Raw genomic sequence first — 22300 nt, forward strand, 5'->3', positions numbered from 1 at the left:
GCGGCGGCCAATGGTTTCGGCTGCCGCTCTCTGCACGAGTGGGAAGCCCACCTCCTCCACGAGGCGAACTACCCGGCACCCCCCGACATGCGCGCACCGGGGCGGTGGAGACTCAGCGCCGGGGGCATCCCAGTCCCCCCTCTGCCCGATGTTGAACACCTCGGCTACTTCCACGCCGAGATCGAGCGTGTGCGAGCCTCCCTGTCGGAGGAGGAGCGGGCCCTCCCGGAGTACGACCCTGTAACCACGAGGCATGGGCGGTGTACTTCGAACGCCGGCAGACGGAGCGGCTCGCCTCCATCAACAACGCGCCGGTGGTCAGGGGGCGCAACAACAGTGACAGCCGCCGCCTGTGGTGGGGCGCCCCCGGCCGCACGCTCCACGCCGTCTGCAACGATCTGCCGCTCCAGTACCCGGCAGCCCGCCGGAGTGGCGGCCCATGGATGCCGAGGCGAATGTTGGGCGGGTCCTCCTCCTCCCGATCCTCCTCCCACTCCTCCGGGTCGTCGGCGCTCGTCAGCGTTAAGGCCGAGCCCGTGGAAACGCCGCTCGGCCGGCGCACCCGCAGCGCCGCCCTCGTCATCAACGAGGGCGGCCGTGCCTCCTCCTCGGCTCCCCCCTGATTTGTCAAGCTGAAGGCGGAGCCGGGGCTCGCCGCCGTGAAGAACGAGCACGATGACGCGCTCGACGACGAGGCCACCATGAAGTGGGCGCAGGAGGATTTGGCCCGGCTGGAGATGGAGCGCCAGCACCGCGCCCTGGAGGAGATCGCCGCACGCCGCCGTGGCCGCGACGAGGGAGGCGTCATCGTGCTCGAGGACAGTGACGACAACGCACCGCCACCGGCCAAACCAATCCGCCAGGGCGACCCCGGGCAGGGATCCAGCAGGGACGGCCATGTGAAGAAGGAGGAGGACGACGGTGGCGGCGACGACAGCGACTACGCCGCGTTCAGTAAGTTCTTCGACATGTAGGCGCGGCAGCAGCCCTTTGTTTTTTTAGTAGATTTTATGTTTTCTATATGTAAAAAATCTATGGAACGCCGAATCTATGTCATGTTTGCCGAATTTTGGCCGAATGTCTTTTTTAAAATGTTTACAAAAAGGGCGTCTGGGGACAACCTGGGGGCGGCAGCTGAGAACCCAATCGCCCCCACGACGAAAATATCACCGGTAACCCCCAAGCGGCGCTTTTTCTAGCCCCTCGGGGGGGGGGGGGGGGGGGGGGGGGCGAACGGCAGCAAATTATGATGTTTAAATTTCACCTCCGAGAAAACCTCTAAACCTGCTACACCACAACGATTAATCTCTAACATCAACCTATGTTTTAGGATGTACACAAGTTCTTCAGCAATATCTTGGGAGGATCACAAAAGCGTACTGGAATTTAATGTAACATGTCAATGCACGTAGTCAACAAACAGTGTAGCGTCGTGTCCATAAGACTGTTAACTTGCATACACCATGAATATAACGACGGATGAATCCATCATACCTCGGATCAGTTAAAGTTTGTGATCAATCCAACTAGAACAATACAGCTAAAGAGCACTCCACACATGAAGAAGGTTCTTTGTCTCCTTTTTGCTTAGCCTCAGAAGCGATTACAGTACCTATACATGGTAAGGATTGGAAATCTATACAAAGGGACAACTGTAAGTTTCATCATGGCTTTCTGAACCTAGATTCTCTGTCCCAACTTCTGGCAATCCGGTGATGCTCCGCACGATGCTGACCCTCATCTCATATACAGAAGCTAACCCAACAACAGCTCACATAACCAATAAATATAAATAACACAAACTAATGCATTAGTTGAATCGAACCTATCCTCGCAAATCAATTGTTTTGGACAGGAACTGCTGCAGAAGTATCTTTCAGGAGGGGATTCTTCAGGCCGTCTGGATTAATTTTCATGCTGCGCGGGGTTTGTGCGCTCTCTGGTGGCTTCTTACCTCCAAGTTCTAAAGTTGTGTCCATGGTGGACTCACTGTCAGCGGCCTTCTCTGTGCTGGTTGGAAGCTTCTGACCCGATGTTGAAGACACTGTACTGGGTTGCTCAGTGATTGTCATTGCTGGAGTGATCACAGAGACGGATTCATCCCTTGATTCGTTGCTGCTTCTAAATGGTTGACCATGATTGTGCTTACCTTCATAGGTTACTACCATATTGTTTATGTCATCTGGTGCTTTTTCGACATGCTTACGGACAGGGCACCCATCATGTGTGCAGCGATAATAGCTCCTGCGGAGGTTGAGGAAGAAAGCAATTTCAATAAAACAATACTTCACGCAGGGCAGAGAATAATAAAATAATATTCATATTCTTTTTAGCAACCGACAGAATCGCTATCAATTCATTTATATGCATATCCACATTAAACCATAGACAAATGATCTCTAGCAGATTCCAAATGTATGATAAGATCATACAACAACAACAACAACAAAGCCTTTAGTCCTAAACAAGTTGGGGTAGGCTAGGGGTGAAACCCATAAGATCTCGTAACCAACTCATGGCTTTGGCACATGGATAGCAAGCTTCCACGCACCCCTGTCCATAGCTAGCTCTTTGGTGATACTCCAATCCTTCAGGTCTCTCTTAACGGACTCCTCCCATGTCAAATTCGGTCTACCCCGCCCTCTCTTGACATCCTCCGCACGCTTTAGCCGTCCGCTATGCACCGGAGCTTCTGGAGGCCTGCGCTGAATATGCCCAAACCATCTCAGACGATGTTGGATAAGCTTCTCCTCAATTGGTGCTACCCCAACTCTATCTCGTATATCATCATTCCGGACTCGATCCTTCCTCGTGTGGCCACACATCCATCTCAACATACGCATCTCCGCCACACCTAACTGTTGAACATGTCGTCTTTTAGTCGGCCAACACTCCGCGCCATACAACATTGCGGGTTGAACCGCCGTCCTGTAGAACTTGCCTTTTAGCTTTTGTGGCACTCTCTTGTCAGAGAATGCCAGAAGCTTGGCGTCACTTCATCCATCCGGCTTTGGTTTGATGGTTCACATCTTCATCAATACCCCCATCCTCCTGCAACATTGACCCAAATACCGAAAGGTGTCCTTCCGAGGTACCACCTGGCCATCAAGGCTAACCTCCTCCTCACACCTAGTAGTACTGAAACCGCACATTATGTACTCGGTTTTAGTTCTACTAAGCCTAAACCCTTTCGATTCCAAGGTTTGTCTCCATAACTCTAACTTTCTATTTACCCCCGTCCGACTATCGTCAACTAGCACCACATCATCCGCAAAGAGCATACACCATGGGATATCTCCTTGTATATCCCTTGTGACCTCATCCATCACCAATGCAAAAAGACAAGGGCTCAAAACCGACCCCTGATGTAGTCCTATCTTAATCGGGAAGTCATCAGTGTCGACATCACTTGTTCGAACACTTGTCACAACATTATCGTACATGTCCTTGATGAGGGTAATGTACTTTGCTGGGACTTTGTGTTTCTCCAAGGCCCACCACATGACATTCCGCGGTATCTTATCATAGGCCTTCTCTAAGTCAATGAACACCATATGCAAGTCCTTCTTTTGCTCCCTATATCTCTCCATAAGTTATCGTACCAAGAAAATGGCTTTCATGGTCGACCTCCCAGGCATGAAACCAAACTGATTTTTGATCACGCTTGTCATTTTTCTTAAGCGGTGCTCAATGACTCTCTCCCATAGCTTCATTGTATGGCTCATCAGCTTAATTCCACGGTAATTAATACAACTCTGAACATCCACTTGTTCTTGAGAAAGCTAAAAAATATAAATGCATGGGTAACCAGTGATATGTGGACACAGGCTGCACGATTATAGCACAAGAAAAATGCGTAAATTTGAGCAAATGTTTATCAAATTTCTCTGAAGCACAACTCACTTATGGAGCACCAATCAACTAAATGCAACGATTGGGTGCCTCGAGGAATACAGTGCATGATGGGTTTCACAGAAGAGCTTCAATGAGTGAAACAATGTCCAGAGTGCATCAAGTAAACCAATGTCCGTCTTTTAGTGCACATCTAGTTAACAAATTGCCAATGGTATACTGATTAGTTTTTTTTAACAGGGATGGATTCCAAAGGATCCAGGGAGCTACATTATTTTAGGGCGGTGACATTACAAAGCTCGGAAAAAGACTCAAAGAAAAGAAAAGTACACTCAAGTCCTGACATTTTGCACGGAGGACCCCATAGCAAGATTTTAGATTACAATCAGGTCCAACATTGGTCCTTCGCTCGGATGCAGCGTTGCCACCACCAGGGACGAAACCACTTGGTGTGATGATGCCGCCACCACGCCTCACCAGCTCCCAAGGAAACCGGTGGAAGAGGTGATGGACTCCAAGCTTAGACTGCACTGCCTCGCAATATGGCACCAGGCTAGGAGGAAGAAGAGGAGCCGGCGCCGATCTGTAGCAGCCAAAGCTCCACACAGCCGCCTTTCGGCCAGAAGATACACCGGCAAGGAGATTAAAATCGGCGGCTGAACGCCACAGCCAGAGGCCTCAGCTGGCGCCATACCTCCACAAGCACCGGTGTGTATGAGCGCCAACCCAATCGCCGGAATTTGGTGCTCCACTCGTCCTCAACCCTGCTTCCACCACCGCGGTAACTGCTGGGGTCGAGGACGAGGCGGGGCCCCTCCGCCGAATCAGGAACCTCGTCGAGCTTATTTAGGAGCATGCTGGCCCTGCCGCTTGTATCTGCCAGCCCCCCATGGAGCAGCAGAAACAGCAGCACAGCAGCCCCTAGCCACGAAGCGCGGCTCGAGAGCGCTGGAGGCGCGCACTCACTCGGCATCACACCAAACGCCACTGGGGCAAGACCATCCCTAGACTTAATCCTATAGCTACTATGCTCATACTCATTAGTATTATTGTGTTGGTACTATACACATCCCTTTAAGTTACTGCTCATGCCACCCCCATAAATGCATTGACCACAAACTCAATGGCCAATAGGTGAAACAGCATGATCACAGGTACAGTTCAGGTGTACACTATCATCGCAAAAGGGATAAATGATTGGCACTGCAATCACATAGTATATTAGGGATGTCAATATTATCAATGGATCCGGGTATCCATGGACATCCGACCCGTTGGACAAAGGTTTGGAGGACCTTTTCTACCCATGGATTTTGATGGATGGATACTAACTCATGGGTTGGGCATGGATTTAGAACTTGCTCCATGGATACCCATCTGACAAGCGGGGCCCACATGGCAGTGACACATGGCATATAACCTGTCCTAATTTCCTTTCGAGTAAGTATTAACCATATTATGGTTTGTCATTTGTAGTTCTGAATTCTGATGTATGTAAAACTCTTAACGTGTATTGTCTACCGTGTTATGTGACCTTTTATAGTTATTGTTGATGATATGTAAGATATTGTTATGGTCGTTGTTTTCATTGTTGCATGGATATGGATATCCATGGATTGCTGGATATCCAGAGAGTATGGGTACGGACCATGTCTGCCCATGTATACTTTCACGGATGGGCAATAAACGAACTTATGGATATGGGTATGGATCTGGTTCAGCTCTACCCATCCAAACCCGACCCATTGGGGGCATGTTGATCAAGGGAGTGGCCAGCATTGTTGGCATGACTGTTTTCCAGGCACCTATATAGAAATTAGTTTAAAAATGCGAGGTACAATTTATGCAAACTAAAAAACACATCGATTGAGTTATGATTCTTTTATATGGTCTGTTAAAATCCCTCGCTACATTAGGTACCAAGAGCATGCTCTGAGGGCAAGCAAGGTTCTAATATCAGTTTCAGCAGTCTACCGACTTAGCATATCATATCGGAACTATCATTTTAACACATATAGGACGGTGTAGACCAATATGTGGGATGATATGACCAATATTTAGCCTATATTTTCATTGTCATGGACCGATATGTATATAACACATATTCCTTCTTCAGAAAATGATGAAAACAAAATTATACATTTAAGTCTTCGTCAAGATATTAAAGTAAAATGCACATTGTCTTGCCATACATGCATCATGTATTTTCTTCTGTTCAACTAAAAAACTATTAAGTGCTTATTTGTGTTTTCCTTAACCATACTTTTGGAAACCGACCCCACTAGGGTCATGCCCATTTCCCAAGCCAAAGGTTGGTGGATTCATACTTGGATACGCCTAGCAGACCACCTGTTATTAAGGGGCATGGCTCAACAATTGTAGTTCTACTCCGGAGATCTGAATTATAAAGATAAGAGCCAATATCCTACATCTTGTGTCTACTTTGTGTCTCCCTTCTGCTTTTCGTCTCTAGTTTCCCATTGCGTTCCACAATACTCTCAACATGTTATCAGCATGGAGCTTCGCCAAGATGCGGATGGGGAGGAGGTGACCTTGACGCCAAGATCATCGACGACAAACCCCTCTCACCAGGATGATTGGCAAAACTGCACCAACGATCTTCATGGCTACAAACCAACTTACAGCAAACTTCACGAGATCCAAGGTATTGATCATCCCCATGATCCTCCCCATGAAGATCATTTTTCTCAAAAAAAAATATCACGTCTAGATCAGATCTGATCGTTGCATTACACGACCCTCTAGATACAAAAAGGATGGCTAACCATGAAGAGATTGATGAATATATCCGGATGAAGTGGTGGTACGCACGTGCACTGACGTGCACGTGGTGGCGTATCACATTCGCACGATCTGCAAATATGACTAGCGAATTGGCACCGAAAGTAAATTCACTAGCGTACTAACGTGCATGTGCATGTGCATGTGTCTATAAATCAAACCACATCTAAGAAAGATAAAATTTCCGTCTGCCCACTCTTGTTGGCGCCACCCAACGGTCGCACCCGCACACGCTGCCCATCGCGACTACACACGATGAACGTGTCGCTTCATCATCTCGATCGCTCGCACCGCATTGTTGCGCCGCCTAAATGCAAGCACACGTAGCCATCCATCTGTGCGTCAGGCCGCCACACCATACGCCGAACCGCCTAGCAGCACCAGCATGCCACCACTCTCCGTGTCATCACCCACAAGGCATGCCTTGCCTCGTCGACGTGGAGCAGCTTGGGCCTTTGGGCCAACAGGCATGCCGAGGGAAAGGCCTACCGAAGGGGTTGGCCGAGAATAAGGAAAATAAAGGAAAAGAGAAAGAACAAAAGGATCTGAGCACAGTTTTCGTAGATGACCCCAGACTTCTCCGTAATTTAGAAAAAGGGGGCATCTGTGTTATTTTGCAAAAAGGCCCCTATAGTGTCCCAAGATAACTTTGCATCTCGCGGCAGTCAAGCACATCCTGCTCTACATCGCCGGCACGATCGATTACGGTTGTCACTACATCAGGAGCTCCAGCTCTTCACTGTCAAACTGTGACAGAGATGGCCGGTGATCCAGACATGCGCAAGAGCACTACTGGCGTGCTCTTCTTCCTCAGCAACAACCCGGTCAGCTGGCAATCGCAGAAGCAGAGGGTGGTGTGGTGGCCCTCTGTTCCTGCGAAGCTGAATGCATGGCAGCAACAGCGATGGCTTGTCAGGTTGGCCCGGTTGCTGAAGGATCTAACTGGGGAGGAGGAGGGTCCATTGGTTCCGAAGGTGGACAACAAATCAGCTATCTCATTAAGCAAGAGCCGCATTCACCACGACAGGAGCAAGCACATCGACCTATGCTTTCACTTCATCAGGGAGTGCGTGGAAGAGAAGAAGGTCGTGGTGGAGTGCATCGTCACTGATCAACAGCTCGCGCACATTCTGACGAAGCCACTTGGAAGAATCAGGTTCCAAGAGCTGAGAAGCAAGATCGGCATCAACAAAATAAAGTACGAACCGCAAGGCTTAGGGGGGGGGGGGGGGCGGGGGTGGGGGGGAATGTTAGAGATAAACCTTGCCGGTTCTGCTGCCATGGCATCCCTTTTGTTATTGTGCGTTCTTCCGTCAGTTTAGGCTTGGCGAGTTAGCTGGTTTAGCTCGAAGGCTTAACTGCCTCGAGCGAATGTTAGAAATAAACCTTGCCGGTTCTGCTGGCATGGCAGGCAACATTACTTCGCTGCCATGGCATCCCTTTTGTTATTGTGTATTCTTCCGTCAGTTTAGGCTTGGTGAGTTAGCTGGTTTAGCTCAAAGGCTTAACCGCCTTGAGCAAGTCTTGTGCCCTGTTGATCTGCTCGCGGGATGGCACGAGCATTGTGGATCACGGCGGCGCTAAGTTAGGGGCCACATCCCCAGTTTCCTTCTATAAGTCTGATAAATAGAATGGAGAGAATGCAGAAAAGCAGTGGAAGTTTAAGCAGCGAAAAAACATTGTCTTCCACCTCTGCTCGTTGCTAGCTTCGCAATTAGAACTGACAGTAGTGTTCCACTGAGCACCTAGGCAGCTGCCAAGACAGTATTTACAACCCTGGTCATCCTCACACCAGATGTTTTTGTCAGTTTGGTCATCCTCACACCAGATATTTTTGTCAGTTTAGGCATATTTGTGATGGTACTGAGCTAATTTTCTCAGAAATATTACATAGTGAGGTTAAGCGTGCACCGTCATTAATAAGCACCTGAATAGAACTAGCCTTAATGCTTAATAGATTCACTGAAGTAACCATGGGTAAGCAATAGCAACACACACCTGGGGTTTGGATTTCCCTTCACAATTTTCTGCCCATACTTACGCCATCTGTACCCATCGCTCATCTTCCCAGCCTGCACGATAATCTTTTGCTCCCTGACAGTTCGGAGAACTGGAGTTAAGTTAGATGTTGTGGCTTCAACTATCCTGTTCAAAGAACAATATAATAAAGAAAACAATGGTAAGAACAACTAAACAACGAAAATATGAGTATATGAATGGCACAGATAGTGCAACAGCACAATGACCTTCGCTTTGGCTGCGACTCTGCACTACGATGTTCATCTTCTGACTTGTTACCAACATCCCCTTCACAATCACTTGAGCAAAAGAGCTGCTGTTCAGAATTTTCGATGGCAGCACTCTGGTTTAATTTACATGTCGGTGTACGGGATTCCACAATTTCAGTGTTCACAAGTTGCAGAGTTCCATCACCTATGGGGGGGACATAAATATGAGGCGACCTCTCTTTTACAAATCTGGTCTTCTGTGGTGGTTCATGACTGTGTGTTCCTCTATATATGATTTCTATAACACGGCCATCAGGACAATGCTCAACTTTCTTTTTGGCCAAACAACTTGAATTTGTGCATCTATAGTAGCTCCTAGAATTATCACTACTTTTCACTTGCTTCTGACCATATTTCCTCCAATTGAAGCCATCACCCACAATATTTACAGCTGCATGATGTTGCAATTTTGACTCAGATGAGGATGGCCTCTCTGCAATCGGTCTTCCAACACTTCCTTGAGTTACTGATGGTGCTTGCTGCAGTGGCCGAATAGCTTTAGGTGTTATAGGATGTGGAAATGGACTCGGCAGCCCTTCTGAATATGCAGATGGGGCTGGTGATTGCAATTGTATATGTGCCTGAGCTGTAACACTTGCCAAAGCTGCTTGATGGCTCATTGCAAACTGGCCCTGTTTTCAAAAAGATAATATTTTTACAAGTCCAATGAACAAACCAAAATAAAGGACAATGACTGGAAAAAAGATGATAATATAATATGGATCTATTCACATACAAACCCAAAGGTTCTTTTAAAAACCTATGTAGTACTGCATTTCTGTGATCTACTAGTATTAAGACAATAAGCATGTACGGTGACAAACAATGTATATTGCAACAACTACAGAGAGGTGCAAGTACACAACTAATTATACTAATTATACCTCCCATACTTATACAATTAGTGAATTGATATTGCTCCTTGAATCAAGCACACACTTCTGCTAAATTTATTGTAATGTTTTTTATTCAACATTATGAAGTTAAGCTGCATATGCATATCTATATGTCTTCTCCATTGGCCAAATCATGAGACTTTCCTAGTACAATTAAATTGCAATTGCAGGATAAGCTGAAGTTCACAAATTTTGTTTTGTAACTTGTGTCCGACAATAGATATCAACACTTCTTCAACAAACAACCTAAGTACAGAAAATACCATAAGGATCGTCTAAACCTGAGAACTGAAAACACAGCCAATCTATGTGCTTTGATAGTTTAACCCTAAGGAATTCTGCTTCTTTGACAGTATTGATACCAAGCCAACCTTCTCACCAAATATGGCAGTAGCAACAATAAGCAGAAACGGTGACAGAGTGATGACTAAATATGTTGCAATAAAAAATCACGCCAACATTATCTTGCCCAACTACATGAGTTCCAAAACATGGCCACTAGTCTCCACCTCTTCTAGATCAGGCACCCGGAAATTATGAACTACGAATCTAGAAACAAGCCCACTCCCGATATCTGCAGAAGGAACCTAAGAATGGCACATGAGTTATGAAACATGCCCACCAGTATCCACCTCGTCTAGCACCATTCCTGAAACCAACTATCACATGACAGATCACCATACTTCAGTTAGTTGTTGGTCCTGACTGCCGAACAAACTAGGTTCCAAAAGCACTAAACACAAATTTCAAAGTACGCCACTGTTTCAGTATCGGCGCTAGCACTAACCATATTTTCCCAAGCGACTGAACACCATACCGTGTTTATCCTTTAGTCCAGACACAACCTGAGCAGGCCGTACCCATAACCATGATAACTTTAAACTTACGCATTCAATGCATCATATGCAACCAAGACAGAAACTGCACACGCACCGCAAACCCTGGAGGAGCTATGAAGCACGGCACGGCCAACATCGGCACCGCAAGGATGGGGGGAGCCTCTGTCCCAGCTCCGGTCGGCCGCAGCGTCGCCTCGATCTCCACATTTTCCTTCTCCTTCTCCACTGTCACCTTCACCTCTTTCTCTATCTCCTTCGGCCCCGACTTGCTCACCTCCTTCACCTGCGTCTCCGTCACCACCTTCTTCTCTGGCTTCGTCTCGGCCGGAGACGCCTCGGGGGCTTCCGGCGGCGGGTGCTTCTCCATCTCGGCTGACGACGCCTCCGGGAATGGATGGTTATCCTCTGCCGGCGCCTCCGGCTCGCCGTCGGCCATGGGAAGCTCGAAAGGGGAAGGGAAAATGCTAGGGTTTGGAAGAGTAGGAGGGTTCGTGAGGGAGAGGAGGTGGGTAAGGGAAGGGGAACTTTTGACTAGAAATGACCCGAGCGGGGTGGGTTAGAGCAACTCTGGGAAACGCCGCAAATCTGCCAGTCCAGCGAAATAACTGCAGATATACGGTACCGGAACGGAAAAACGTCTCAAACTCGGAGGATGGTTGAAAGGCCCGCTCCGCCCGCCACCGCTGCCCTCATCGAGGCTGGCGACGCCAGAGCCCCGTTCCCCTTCCTCGCCGGTGGCCCACACCCGCAGATCTACCGGGATTTGGCTTGGGGAGGGGAGGGAATTCAGGATCCCGCTCCCGAGCGTGTACGAGGCGTTTCCGAAGATGTTGCAGCCGCTCTCCGCGGTTTCGTTGGAGGTCCTGCGGGAAACAAGGGAGATGCGATGGAGGGAACGAGTAACGCAGATCCGCGACGACGCCCTCTCCTGGTCGCTATGCGCTCGGGAATAGAGGGAAGCGGTGGAGGATGCAGCGCAGGATCCAGATCCTTCCTCGATGCCCTGGCGATATGCTCTGATCTGTAAATCCCGGGCGGATCAAGAGCTGCAGAACCTAGCATGGAGGATCTACTTTGAGGGCACGGTGGAAGAGAAGCGTCGTATGCCGCACCCATCAGAACCTCCAAAGGCTTTCGTCAATTGGGCGCGGAGCGAGGGGAAATCGAAAGATCCGCTCCGGGCTGCGAGATGGGAATGCATCACGAGGTTGATGCCGTCCAGGAGCCCACCGGAGTCGGAGCAGATAGACCCCTGCCTTTCCTATCTCCTGCACCAGCGTTGGACTAGCTCGCACGCCGCCTGCAAACCCAGAGGTAACACAAATTTCGCGAAGATCGACAATAGTAATTTCTACGGATTCAGTTGCCTCAGGTCTCAATCCCAACACCACCGGGGCAGATGACAGATTGCTTGTCGGTTCCATGCTAGTGAGGAACTTTGCAGGGTGTAGTGAAGAGGATATCAATTTCCTATCAGCCAACATTTGGAAGGTGCCTGATAACTGTGGTGAGGAACTGCGACTTTCAGCATATCATAGCCATCACGACTATGGGCAAGGGGGAGCAATTCCTCAACTATGCTCGGCTGCGGCGAGCTCTGTAGTGGATCAGAGGAGGTCAGGCTGGGTTGCTCCCGCTGCCTCTATTTTTGGAGCTCCAGGCCATGACACTAGAGAGCAGAATAATGGAGCTCTCCTGGTCTTGGATCAGTCCTCTGATGTCACAGGGAAGAATAGAGATCATGCGCCTGATAACCCCAGTCTATGTCAAGAGATTTTTGTCGACATGAGTCCAACTCTGCTGGTGATGCAGCTCTATTAATGTCATCTTTCAAAATGGAATCAGGAGTCATAGGAAGCAAAGCAATATTTGTATCCTTATGAACAAGAGTATACTGATTGTTTCTACCATGGTGTAGAGAATTTTTTTCAAATTGCCATGGTCTACCAAGTAATAAGGAACATACTTGCATAGGTACCACATCACAATCAACATAATCAGCATATGTAGAGATACTAAAATTCACACGAACAGTACATGTTACCTTAACCTTGCCGCTGTTGTTGAACCATTGGATGTAGTAAGGATGTGGATGTGGTCTTGTGGGGAGAGATAGCTTCTCCACCATCTCCATGCTAGCCAAGTTATTGCAACTCCCTCCATCTATGATGACGCGAATAGAACGTTCCTTCACAACTCCCTTTGTATGGAACAAATTATGCCTCTGATTTTGCTCAACTTGTGTAACCTGCACACTCAAAACACGTTGAGCAACCAAACATTCATACCTGTCAGCATCTTCAGGAGCCATGTATTGCGTCTCATGATCAGAATCATCTCCACCGTGTTCTTCACGTGTAATAAGAGTTAAAGTCTCCTCATCATAGTCACTAGCGGACTCATACCCACCATCCTCAGTAGCAATCATCACACGCTAAGATTTGCATTCTCTCGCATAATGACCTCTTCCCTTACAACGACGACAAATAATATCACTTGTGTGCCATGTTGATGCCATGGAAGAAGAAGAGCTCTGTGCAGGCCCGGCAGGTGTGCTCTTGGCAGATAGTGGTGGTTGTGCCTGCTTTCTTGTATCACGGTTGGAGGTGGCACCTGATGGAGGTGATGGTGCAGTGGAAGTAGAGGATGCACTTGGTGTCCATGATGAAGGTCGACCTGCAGAAAAGTTAGTTCGCGCCAATGCCTGTCGACCCTGCACTTCACGTTCAGCTTTACAAGCAAGATGGAATAAACGAGTGATATTATTATACTCCTTATACTCTAGAATGGTCTAAATCTCTCTATTTAATCCACCCATAAAACGTGCAAGCATAGCTTCATTATCCTCAACAATACCACATCTAATCATGCCAGTTTGTAATTCCTGATAATATTCCTCTACAGAATTTTTTCCTTGTCTTAAACGCTGCAATTTTTGAAGTAATTCACGTTGATAATATGGTGGAACCCAACGAGTACGCATAGCAGTTTTCAAAGCAGCCCAAGTAGTTGGAATATTATTCGGATATAATCTACGATGTTCAGACCACCACACACAAGCAAAACTAGTGAAAGCACAAAGTGCAGCAGCAACACGTCTCTCCTCGGGATATTCTAAACATGTAAAACATTGTTCGGTTTCTAACTCCCAAGTAAGATATATATCAGGAACATATCTACCCTCAAATGGTGGAATATTCAATTTCAGTTTAGGAAGATGGTCATGATCTCGTACCTGAGCTGGTAATGCAGCCCTACCATTGCGATTATTTGCATGTGGACGACCAGGTGCTGGTGGTTGCACGTAGTTCTGATTTTGATCAACTTCATCCTCGTAATCTTCAGCATAATCATCCTCCTCCTCATTAGCAGCAGGAGCAACAAAAGTATCAACAACAACACCAATAGTTTGGCCAGGCTCAAGAGGGACACGGCTCGCTCGGCGGAGGGTTGTTTCGCGACGTGGAGGTAGTCGTTGTTGTTGTTGTTGTGGCAGAGGTGCGGCAGGTGGAGCCGGTGGTGGTTGTGGAAGACGCACAAGCACTTCATTAAATTTGTTATCGAGCTTTGTTTCGAATGTCTTCTCAAAGCCAGTTATCTTATCCATGGCCTCTTCAAAATTGTTCAGCACATCTTGCACATGTTCAGTCATCATTTGCTGAAATTTATCATGCAACTCCTTATTCGTCATGTTCTCCCAGTCAGTCTCATCGACTTGTGATCCCGCCATGGTTAGCAGCAATAGAAACACACAACAATATGATCCTACAGACTACTAGAAAATGGTGGTGGTGGGGCGTCACAAATCCGTCAAGCAAATCTCAAATTCTTACCAGTTCTTACCAAGCAGCAGGTGGTGATCGGCAACCGTTGTAGTCAGAACTCTCAAAGCTTGGATAGAGTGATTACTAGGGAGAGTCAAACGCACGATGTAGATGTATGCGGAGCTGGGAAGGCTTATAATATGGTAGCAAAAAGGGTCAACAATAATCAATTCAGAGATGCAAAGTTGAATAAACGCTCAACGACGGTACTGTGCTGGTCCTAGGCTAGACCGTACTAGAGACGCGAGCCTAGAACATGAACAAAATCACGGCGCTGCACGTAAACAAGGGAAAAGCACACTCTGGAATTTTTTTTCGCTCTGTTTTTTTTTGCGCTCCTCTTTTTTTTGCGAAAAATCACTATAATGGCGAGTGTCTCAAAACTCTTCCCAGGTCAAAATGATAGGATGGGCACAAATTTTTTTTGACTATTTTTTTTCAGAAATCAGGGCAGCGACGACGAAAAAGTGCGACAAAAAATCACTATGATGGCACCTAGCTCAAAAGACTCAGAAAAGCCTAAAAATAGGATAGGGAAAAAATATTTTTGGTCGCCGAAATTTTGGCCTAAAAACTGCCCGGGGGTCTCCAGACTTTTTTTTCCGAGATCTACTCAGGCAAGGAAACACGAATCGGAAAATAAAAGTATCTCGAAAACAAACCTAATATGGAAAGGACTCGGATTAGTGGTGGACAGGTAGATGTATATGCGGACTCGGATTGGTGGTGGACAGGGGGATGTATATGTGACTCGGATTGGTTGTATATGTGGATCGGATTGGTGGTGGACAGGCGGATGTATATGGCAGCGGTAAGGAATATGTTGGTGGTGGTGGTATATGGCAGGTGCGATGACGATGGTGCGGCGACGGCGTGACAACTTGTGAACAGAACTCGAAACTCTAAGGGAAACTAGATGCTAAGACCAGCAACTTGACATGACGATGCAATCGCAAATTCAACAAAGCAAAATACTGAAAAGACTATGTAAAGGCTCAGACTGGTTCGGATATGATGAACTAACCCTAATTTTTTGTGGCTTTTTCGTGGACTGTAGGTATGAAGAACAGACTCGATCTAAACTACGAAAAACTATAAAATCTCACCGAGCAACCTGAAAATCTGATACCACTTGATAGAGGCAAAGGTGTCCCGTCTTTCGATGAGATGGTGGCTATCATTTTGTAGGAAGTCGACTTTGACGATCCGACTACGAACGTGCGAGGACGTCGCGCCTTAGCAATCGCTAAACCAACTCCGAGAGGTTATTGACCATGCCGGAGCACGATCAACCTGACCACGAAGGTCTGTTTCCTGCAGGCAAACGAAGAACAAGCAAGAAACTAAGATTGCAATCTGGATATTGCGAATATAAGAGGAAAGCTTTATTGATCAAGGTGGGGTTCTATGACGCCTTTGTCTGGTCGTTGAACACAAACGAAGTACGCGAAGTTGCAGCTATGGCGAACTTTAATCTAAACAAAACCCAAAGTCTAAATGATGCCCTGAGGGCTGTATATATGGAGGAATATGGGGGGAATTTCGTGGCCCTTGGAGGAGGGGTCCGAAACCAACCCTAACTCTTGTTTCCCCACACATACGGACTCTAAAAACAACCTATACTCAAGTATTTCGAAATTACATGGGCCTGGCCCAATAATAAGGTGACACAGCACCTATAATAGCCTCTGGACGAAAGTTGTGAAGTGGCATCTTGTATATTTCGTCCGAGCCATCATGCACTCATTACGGTGGCTCCAAAGTCCTGAAATCATCACTTGAAACTATGTTCTTGTTTCCCTTGCGCATGCCATCATCTCCATACTTGTTCTTGCTCCTATGTTCATCTTTCTCCAAGCTAGGCCCTTCATTTGTAAGCAAAACAAATGTATCCAAATTAGGCAGCATCATATTCTCATGAACATTAGAATCATTACCAAGAAATGAGAGTACCTGGTAATTTAATTGGCGTGCGCGAGCTCTAGTAATTGGTCCAGTATGTATAGTAGCAGGGGCTGCGGGTGTAACAATGGTATTGATGTCCTCATCAACAAATATGTGTCATGTCCCTTTCTGTCACTGGGAATAAGCACCGCAAGATTGAACCCATTACAAAGCACCTCTCCCATGGCAAGAAAAATCAATCTAGTTGGCCAAACCAAATAAATAGATCGGAGAGAAATACAAAACTATCTTAATCATGCATAGAAGAGTTTTGAGGAGACTCAAATAATATTCATAGATAATCTGATCATAAACCCACAAATCATCGGATCTGACAAACGCACCGCAAAAGAAGATTACATCGGATATATCTCCAAGAACATCAAGGAGAACATTGTATTGAAGATCAAAGAGAGAGAAGAAGCCACCTAGCTACTAGCTATGGACCAGTAGGTCTGTGGTAAACTACTCACACATCATCAGAAGGGCAGCAAGGTTGATGTAGAAGCCCTTCGTGGTCGAATCCCCCTCCGGCAGTACTGGAAAAGGCCTCCAGATGGGATCTCATGGTTCTAGAACTTGCGGCGGTAGAAAAGTACTTTTGGTGTGCCCTCTGGTCTACAAGGAATATTTAGGTATTTCTAAAAGAAGAATTAGTGCTGGTGGAGCCACAGGGGGCCCACAAGCTTGGGGTGCGCCCTATGAGCTTGTCGTGGCCTCGTGGCCCTTCTGGCCTCCCCTCAAAGCTTCTAGGGTGTCTTGTGGTCCAAGAAAAACCGTCAAAAAGTTTCTTTCCGTTTGGTATTGACTTTCTGTAAAGGCAAAAACAAGGAAAAACACCAACAGACACTTGGCACTAGGTTAATAGGTTAGTCCCAATAATGATATAAAATAGCATAATAATGCATATTAAACATCCTAGATGGATAGTATAATAGCATGGAACAGTAAAAAATTATAGATACGTTGGAGACGTATCAGGAAATAGCTCCGACGCCGGCGGAGAAGGCCCTCGGCAGTCGGTGGCGCCGGGCGGGCATGCGTCCTGGAGATGAACAGAGAGGCTGGGAAGGCTCGCTGGACTTCGGTGGGTCCCTTGGCGCGGAAGAGGAGGAGGGAGGGGCTCGGCATTGCTCTAATTTAAGCAGGAGGAGGCGGCGGCCATGGCGACCGTGGGCGAGGAGGAGGGGCTCCGGGGATCAAAGAAGAGAGCTGTGGGGGCAGTGGGTTGCGGGAGGTCCCACGCCCACACAATATAGCCACGGGGAAGGCTCGGGAAGGCTTGGGGATGAAGCCGATAGTGGACTAGACGCGGTCTCCTCTCGGACGCGGTCGTCGTGGCGCATAGGGAAAGAAAGATGATAGGGTTCCAGAGTGAAGGCGTGGCCTCTGCGGAGCTACTGGACAAGGCTAGGTGTCGATGGCTTGAGGAAACGGGCGAGGTAGAGGGACCCAATGCTCAGAGCGCGTGCATTGTCATGCCAGCCGCTTGGTCATCATGTGAACGTGGTTATGCTACACGCTCTGGTCGGCCCAAGTGTGTTTGACAGGTTGTTCACTCCCCCACTAGCTGCTAGGTGCAAAGAAACAACAAGAGTGGTGCTAGGAGTGACTGCAGGAGGCATAAGCTCTCATTAGCAGGGTGTTTGATCAATGGTGTGGGAAAGCACAAATTCATATGTCTTGAGTTTTGGCTGAAGATAATCATCCACTAAGGAGACCCACTAGGGAAAAGCTCAGCTCAAATGGACAAGCCTTGGTGACACTTGCTTTGCATTATGCCCCACTGCACAAAAATGAGAAAGTTGAAGCTGGGCTCACATAGGTGATTGGATTGAGCTGAAATTTGGTGGACGATGATCATTTGGGCACATGAAGGCACTGTAAAATTTCATAACATTTGGACATACCAAAGTGGTACTTCATTCACAGTGGTCCTCTCTGGACAGAAATTTAGGAAAATCATGGATGGAGATTGGCTAAATGAAATTAGCTCAAATTTGTTGCAGTGAGGTTACATAGGTAGGCGAAGGCCCTGGTAAATTTTAAGCAATTATGAAGAACATAAAATATAGTTGCTTCACAATCTAAAAATATGACCAAAAACAAAGATTGGATGGGGTGCTCACATGGATCATTGGATGAAGCTCAAAGTTTGTGGTGAAGGATGATTTGAGCATATAGATGATGTGGCAAAATCTCAACTTACTAGGATAAGCCTAGCTAGTACTTCCTTCTCAAACCTTCTATCTCGTCAGAAACTTTGGAAATTAGCTGAGGAAGATTGACTAGTCAAATGGAGCTGAATTTTGTCATGTGAAAATGAATTGGATATGAAAGAGTGCCCAAAAAGTTTGAGGGCAATCAGGAAAAAATAAATAACACTTCCTTCACAAAGTGCCATTCAGGACAAAATAGGAAAATGAATATTCCTGAATTATTTTTAACTAGGCAAGGAAGGGTTTGGACATATTTGTGGAAGATATCACCCAGAGAATTTAGGAGAATTTTGTAGGAATTAATGTCAATGCAGAAATATAGGTTGCTTCGCAACCTAGGGAAAACAGGGTTATACCTTTAATAGAAAAAGGAATATTCCAATTAATAAACATTGGGGTTGGGCTAGGATGGAAATGACATGGCCTCGGGATGGATTTGTGAGTGACAAGCCACTTGAGAAAATGAGAAGAGATGATCTTCCCAGGTTTCAAGACCACAGAGCCACAGAAAAGCAATTTCAAATAAAAAACTAAAGAAAACCAAAAGAAAAAGAAAGGCCAAAAATTGGCGTGTTACAAGAGACCACCTATAGGCTGCCTTCACGGGGACCTTTTTCCCCATAATCATTGTTTGACAACCGGTGTCAGGACCCCGATCCTAAGTCACACCGGTCTAGCATGTAACACATCATATCACTTTGCGGCCTCATGCACGGTATTCCCACGGGTGCCACCTTACCTGGCCCGGGACCGTTTGCGCCTTTTGGCTCATGTATATGATAGTGTCGCTAGCATCCATATGACAAAGAACCCGGGCCGACATGACTAGTCGTAAACCCAAAGTGGCACTAACTTACAGGGACATGCATACATGACCCAGCAACGAACGTGTCGGTCATCAACGAGTGGTTCCGGGCTGTAGCAGCTGGGCTAACAGGACTCCGGGGAATCCGGGCTGTAGCAGGCTAACAGGACTCTGGTAGACACCGCATGACATTTCCCCGAAGGGACAGACACATGAACGAAGAAGGACACATGCCGGCCAGCCTAAGTGTTCCGGAGCAGTAGCAAGCTACCATGGCTTAGTGGAAGCACTAGGATACATTTCCCGGTAAGAGAGGCTACCAAGGATAAAAAACTAGGTTGTCGGATCCCACACATACCAAGCATTTCAAATCATACACACAATATGCTCAATATGTGCAAATACAACATGGCATCACAACAAAACTCTACAACTCAAAGTATTTATTCATTAGGCTCCGAGGAGCCAAGAATTACAAACATGGGTCTCATGACCCAACATTCAAGTCATACAATCAATAAGCACATGCAGAAGCTTAACTTGTTTGAGTACCGACAACTACAAATGAAAAAGGCTGAGAAGCCTGACTATCTACAAGACCCTGCCGAGGGCACAAGATCGTAGCTGAGGTAACAAGCTAAACGTCGAAGTCCACGCGGAACTACTAGTGAGACTGAAGTATCTCTGCAAAAACATAAATTAAGCAAACGTGAGTACAAATGTACCCAGCAAGACTTACATCAGAAGTAGCTACATATGCATCAGTATCAACAAAGGGGGTGGTGGAGTTTAACTGCAGCAAGCCAGCTTTGACTCAGTGGCTATCCTGAACTATGACTGCAAATAACTCTTTTTGGGGTGGCGCACACGAGTCCACATATTCACCATATCAATACACCACTATGGATCCACTCCCGTCTCCCTACGAGAACGCCATCCATAGCACTCACGCTTATCTTGCGCATTTTAGAGTATCCACTTTCACTTGTCTATGAACTGTATAGTCAGCCCAGAGGTCCTTTACCGCGGACGCGGCTATTCGAATAGATCATTTATAACCCTGCAGGGGTGTACTTCTCACATGTTTCCACCACTTAGCGTCTGCACACGACATGTGCTCGACAGACTTCAAGCGAAAGCCAACGTGGGTGTAGACCACGACCTGACTAACCACACATGTCCCTAGTCCAGGTTTATCACCTATTCAGGTTCCATCCGAAGGGAGTCCGGCCGAGGTTTGCACTTACGGCCCCGAACGATGTGTGCAGGGTTCCCGAGGCACCAAACGGGCGTCCCGGTACACCGTGCCACGTGCCTACCGCATCACAGCCCACCCCTCGGGTCAGCGCTGCGCACGGCCTCTAGCATACTACAAACACCAGAAACTACTTGCAACTCCCGGACAGAGGACATGGGCGGTTAATAAGTCGAGCGGGATCATATTTCAGGGCCCAACGTGTGGTAGTAGCTGTTCATGGATCACAAACACAGAAATCAGTTCCTGAGGACGGCTTCAATGAGACAACCCACCATGTACTCCTACATGGCCTCTCACCGCTACCTTTACCAAATCGTGTTCACACACTTAGCTCCCAACAGTAGGACATGTTCACCACTTTCCAATTCATCCCCGATGAATCAGACCTGACACAACTCTAGGCATAGCAGGCATGACAAACAAGCATGAATGAGTAGGCACATCAGGGCTCAAACAATTCCTACTCATGCTAGTGGGTTTCATCTATTTACTGTGGCAATGACAGGTCATGCAGAGGAAAGGGGTTCAACTACCACAACATGTAACAGATGAATCGGTGTTGTCCTAATGCAGTAAAAGAGAGCAGGAGCGAGAGAGTGGGATTGTATCGGAGTGAACAAGGGGGGTTTTGCTTGCCTGGCACTTCTGAAGATAGTATAGTTCTTCATCGGTGTCTTCGATCTCATCGTCGGAACCACGTCTTACTAAGAGGGGACAAATACCGGCAAGCAAGGAAGAACACAATCAATGCAATGCAACAATATGATGCATGATCATGACATGTCAATATGCTGTGATTTGAGCTAATGCAACTAGCAACAGGTTAAATGAAGTTGGTTTGAACACTAGGTTCAAATTCAAACTTCATATGTGAAGGTTTAAATGCCCTTTATATGATTTGGTCTAAACAGCAGCCATAAGTTGTTCTAACATGCATGAAGGTGGTACAAATGGATAGATTGGATTTTTCTGGTCATTTTTCATATATAAATCTTTCCATTTGGAGTTACAGATTAATTTCTATGATTTTTTGAAGTTTGCAACAATTTCTGGAATTTCCTGAATAAGAATAAATCCAGAAAAGCCTATTACTGCATCAGCATTGCGTCATCCTGACCTCTGCAGGTCAACAGACATGGTCCAGCTCAAACCTGACTAGTGGGACCCATTGGTCAGTAACCCAGTGTCAGTTAGTGACACAGACAGGTGGGTCCGGTCAACGGCCACGTCAGCAAGGTCAACGCCGACGCGTGGGGCCACTGTGATTAACTTAAACTAAACAGGGGTTAAACTGTGGTTAGTTAAGGGCGTGGGGCCCATATGCCATCGACACGCGACACTAACTAAACACGATTAACACCTAAACTAATGGTGCCACGTCAGCCACCGGAGTTTCGCCGGCGACGACCACGGCCGACGACGGAGGTGCACCGTGCGCTCGCTACGAAGCACCATTCGATGCGCGGTTTGCTCCTACGGGTTCCTGGGAGTGTGGCGCATCCAAAGCAACAAACGGAAGCAGTTGGGGTGGCCGGAGCTGACGGCGGCGAGCTCTTTTGCGGCCGCCAGAGTT

At 47.1% G+C, this 22300-nt stretch overlaps 1 protein-coding gene across 1 annotated transcript; it reads right to left on the minus strand.

Moving 5' to 3' along the window:
* Positions 1 to 1435: 1435 nt before the first annotated feature.
* Positions 1436 to 11300, minus strand: LOC109752131 (probable WRKY transcription factor 4). Its single transcript, XM_020311000.4, has 4 exons — positions 10772 to 11300; positions 8901 to 9574; positions 8653 to 8799; positions 1436 to 2244 (listed from the first exon to the last, which is right to left on the minus strand). The coding sequence occupies exons 1-4, from the start codon at positions 11111 to 11113 to the stop codon at positions 1839 to 1841; spliced, it is 1569 nt and encodes a 522-aa protein (XP_020166589.1). The 5' UTR covers positions 11114 to 11300; the 3' UTR covers positions 1436 to 1838.
* Positions 11301 to 22300: the final 11000 nt, after the last annotated feature.

This window comes from Aegilops tauschii, chromosome 7 (genome assembly GCF_002575655.3).
Source record: "Aegilops tauschii subsp. strangulata cultivar AL8/78 chromosome 7, Aet v6.0, whole genome shotgun sequence".
NCBI classification, from domain to species: domain Eukaryota; kingdom Viridiplantae; phylum Streptophyta; class Magnoliopsida; order Poales; family Poaceae; genus Aegilops; species Aegilops tauschii.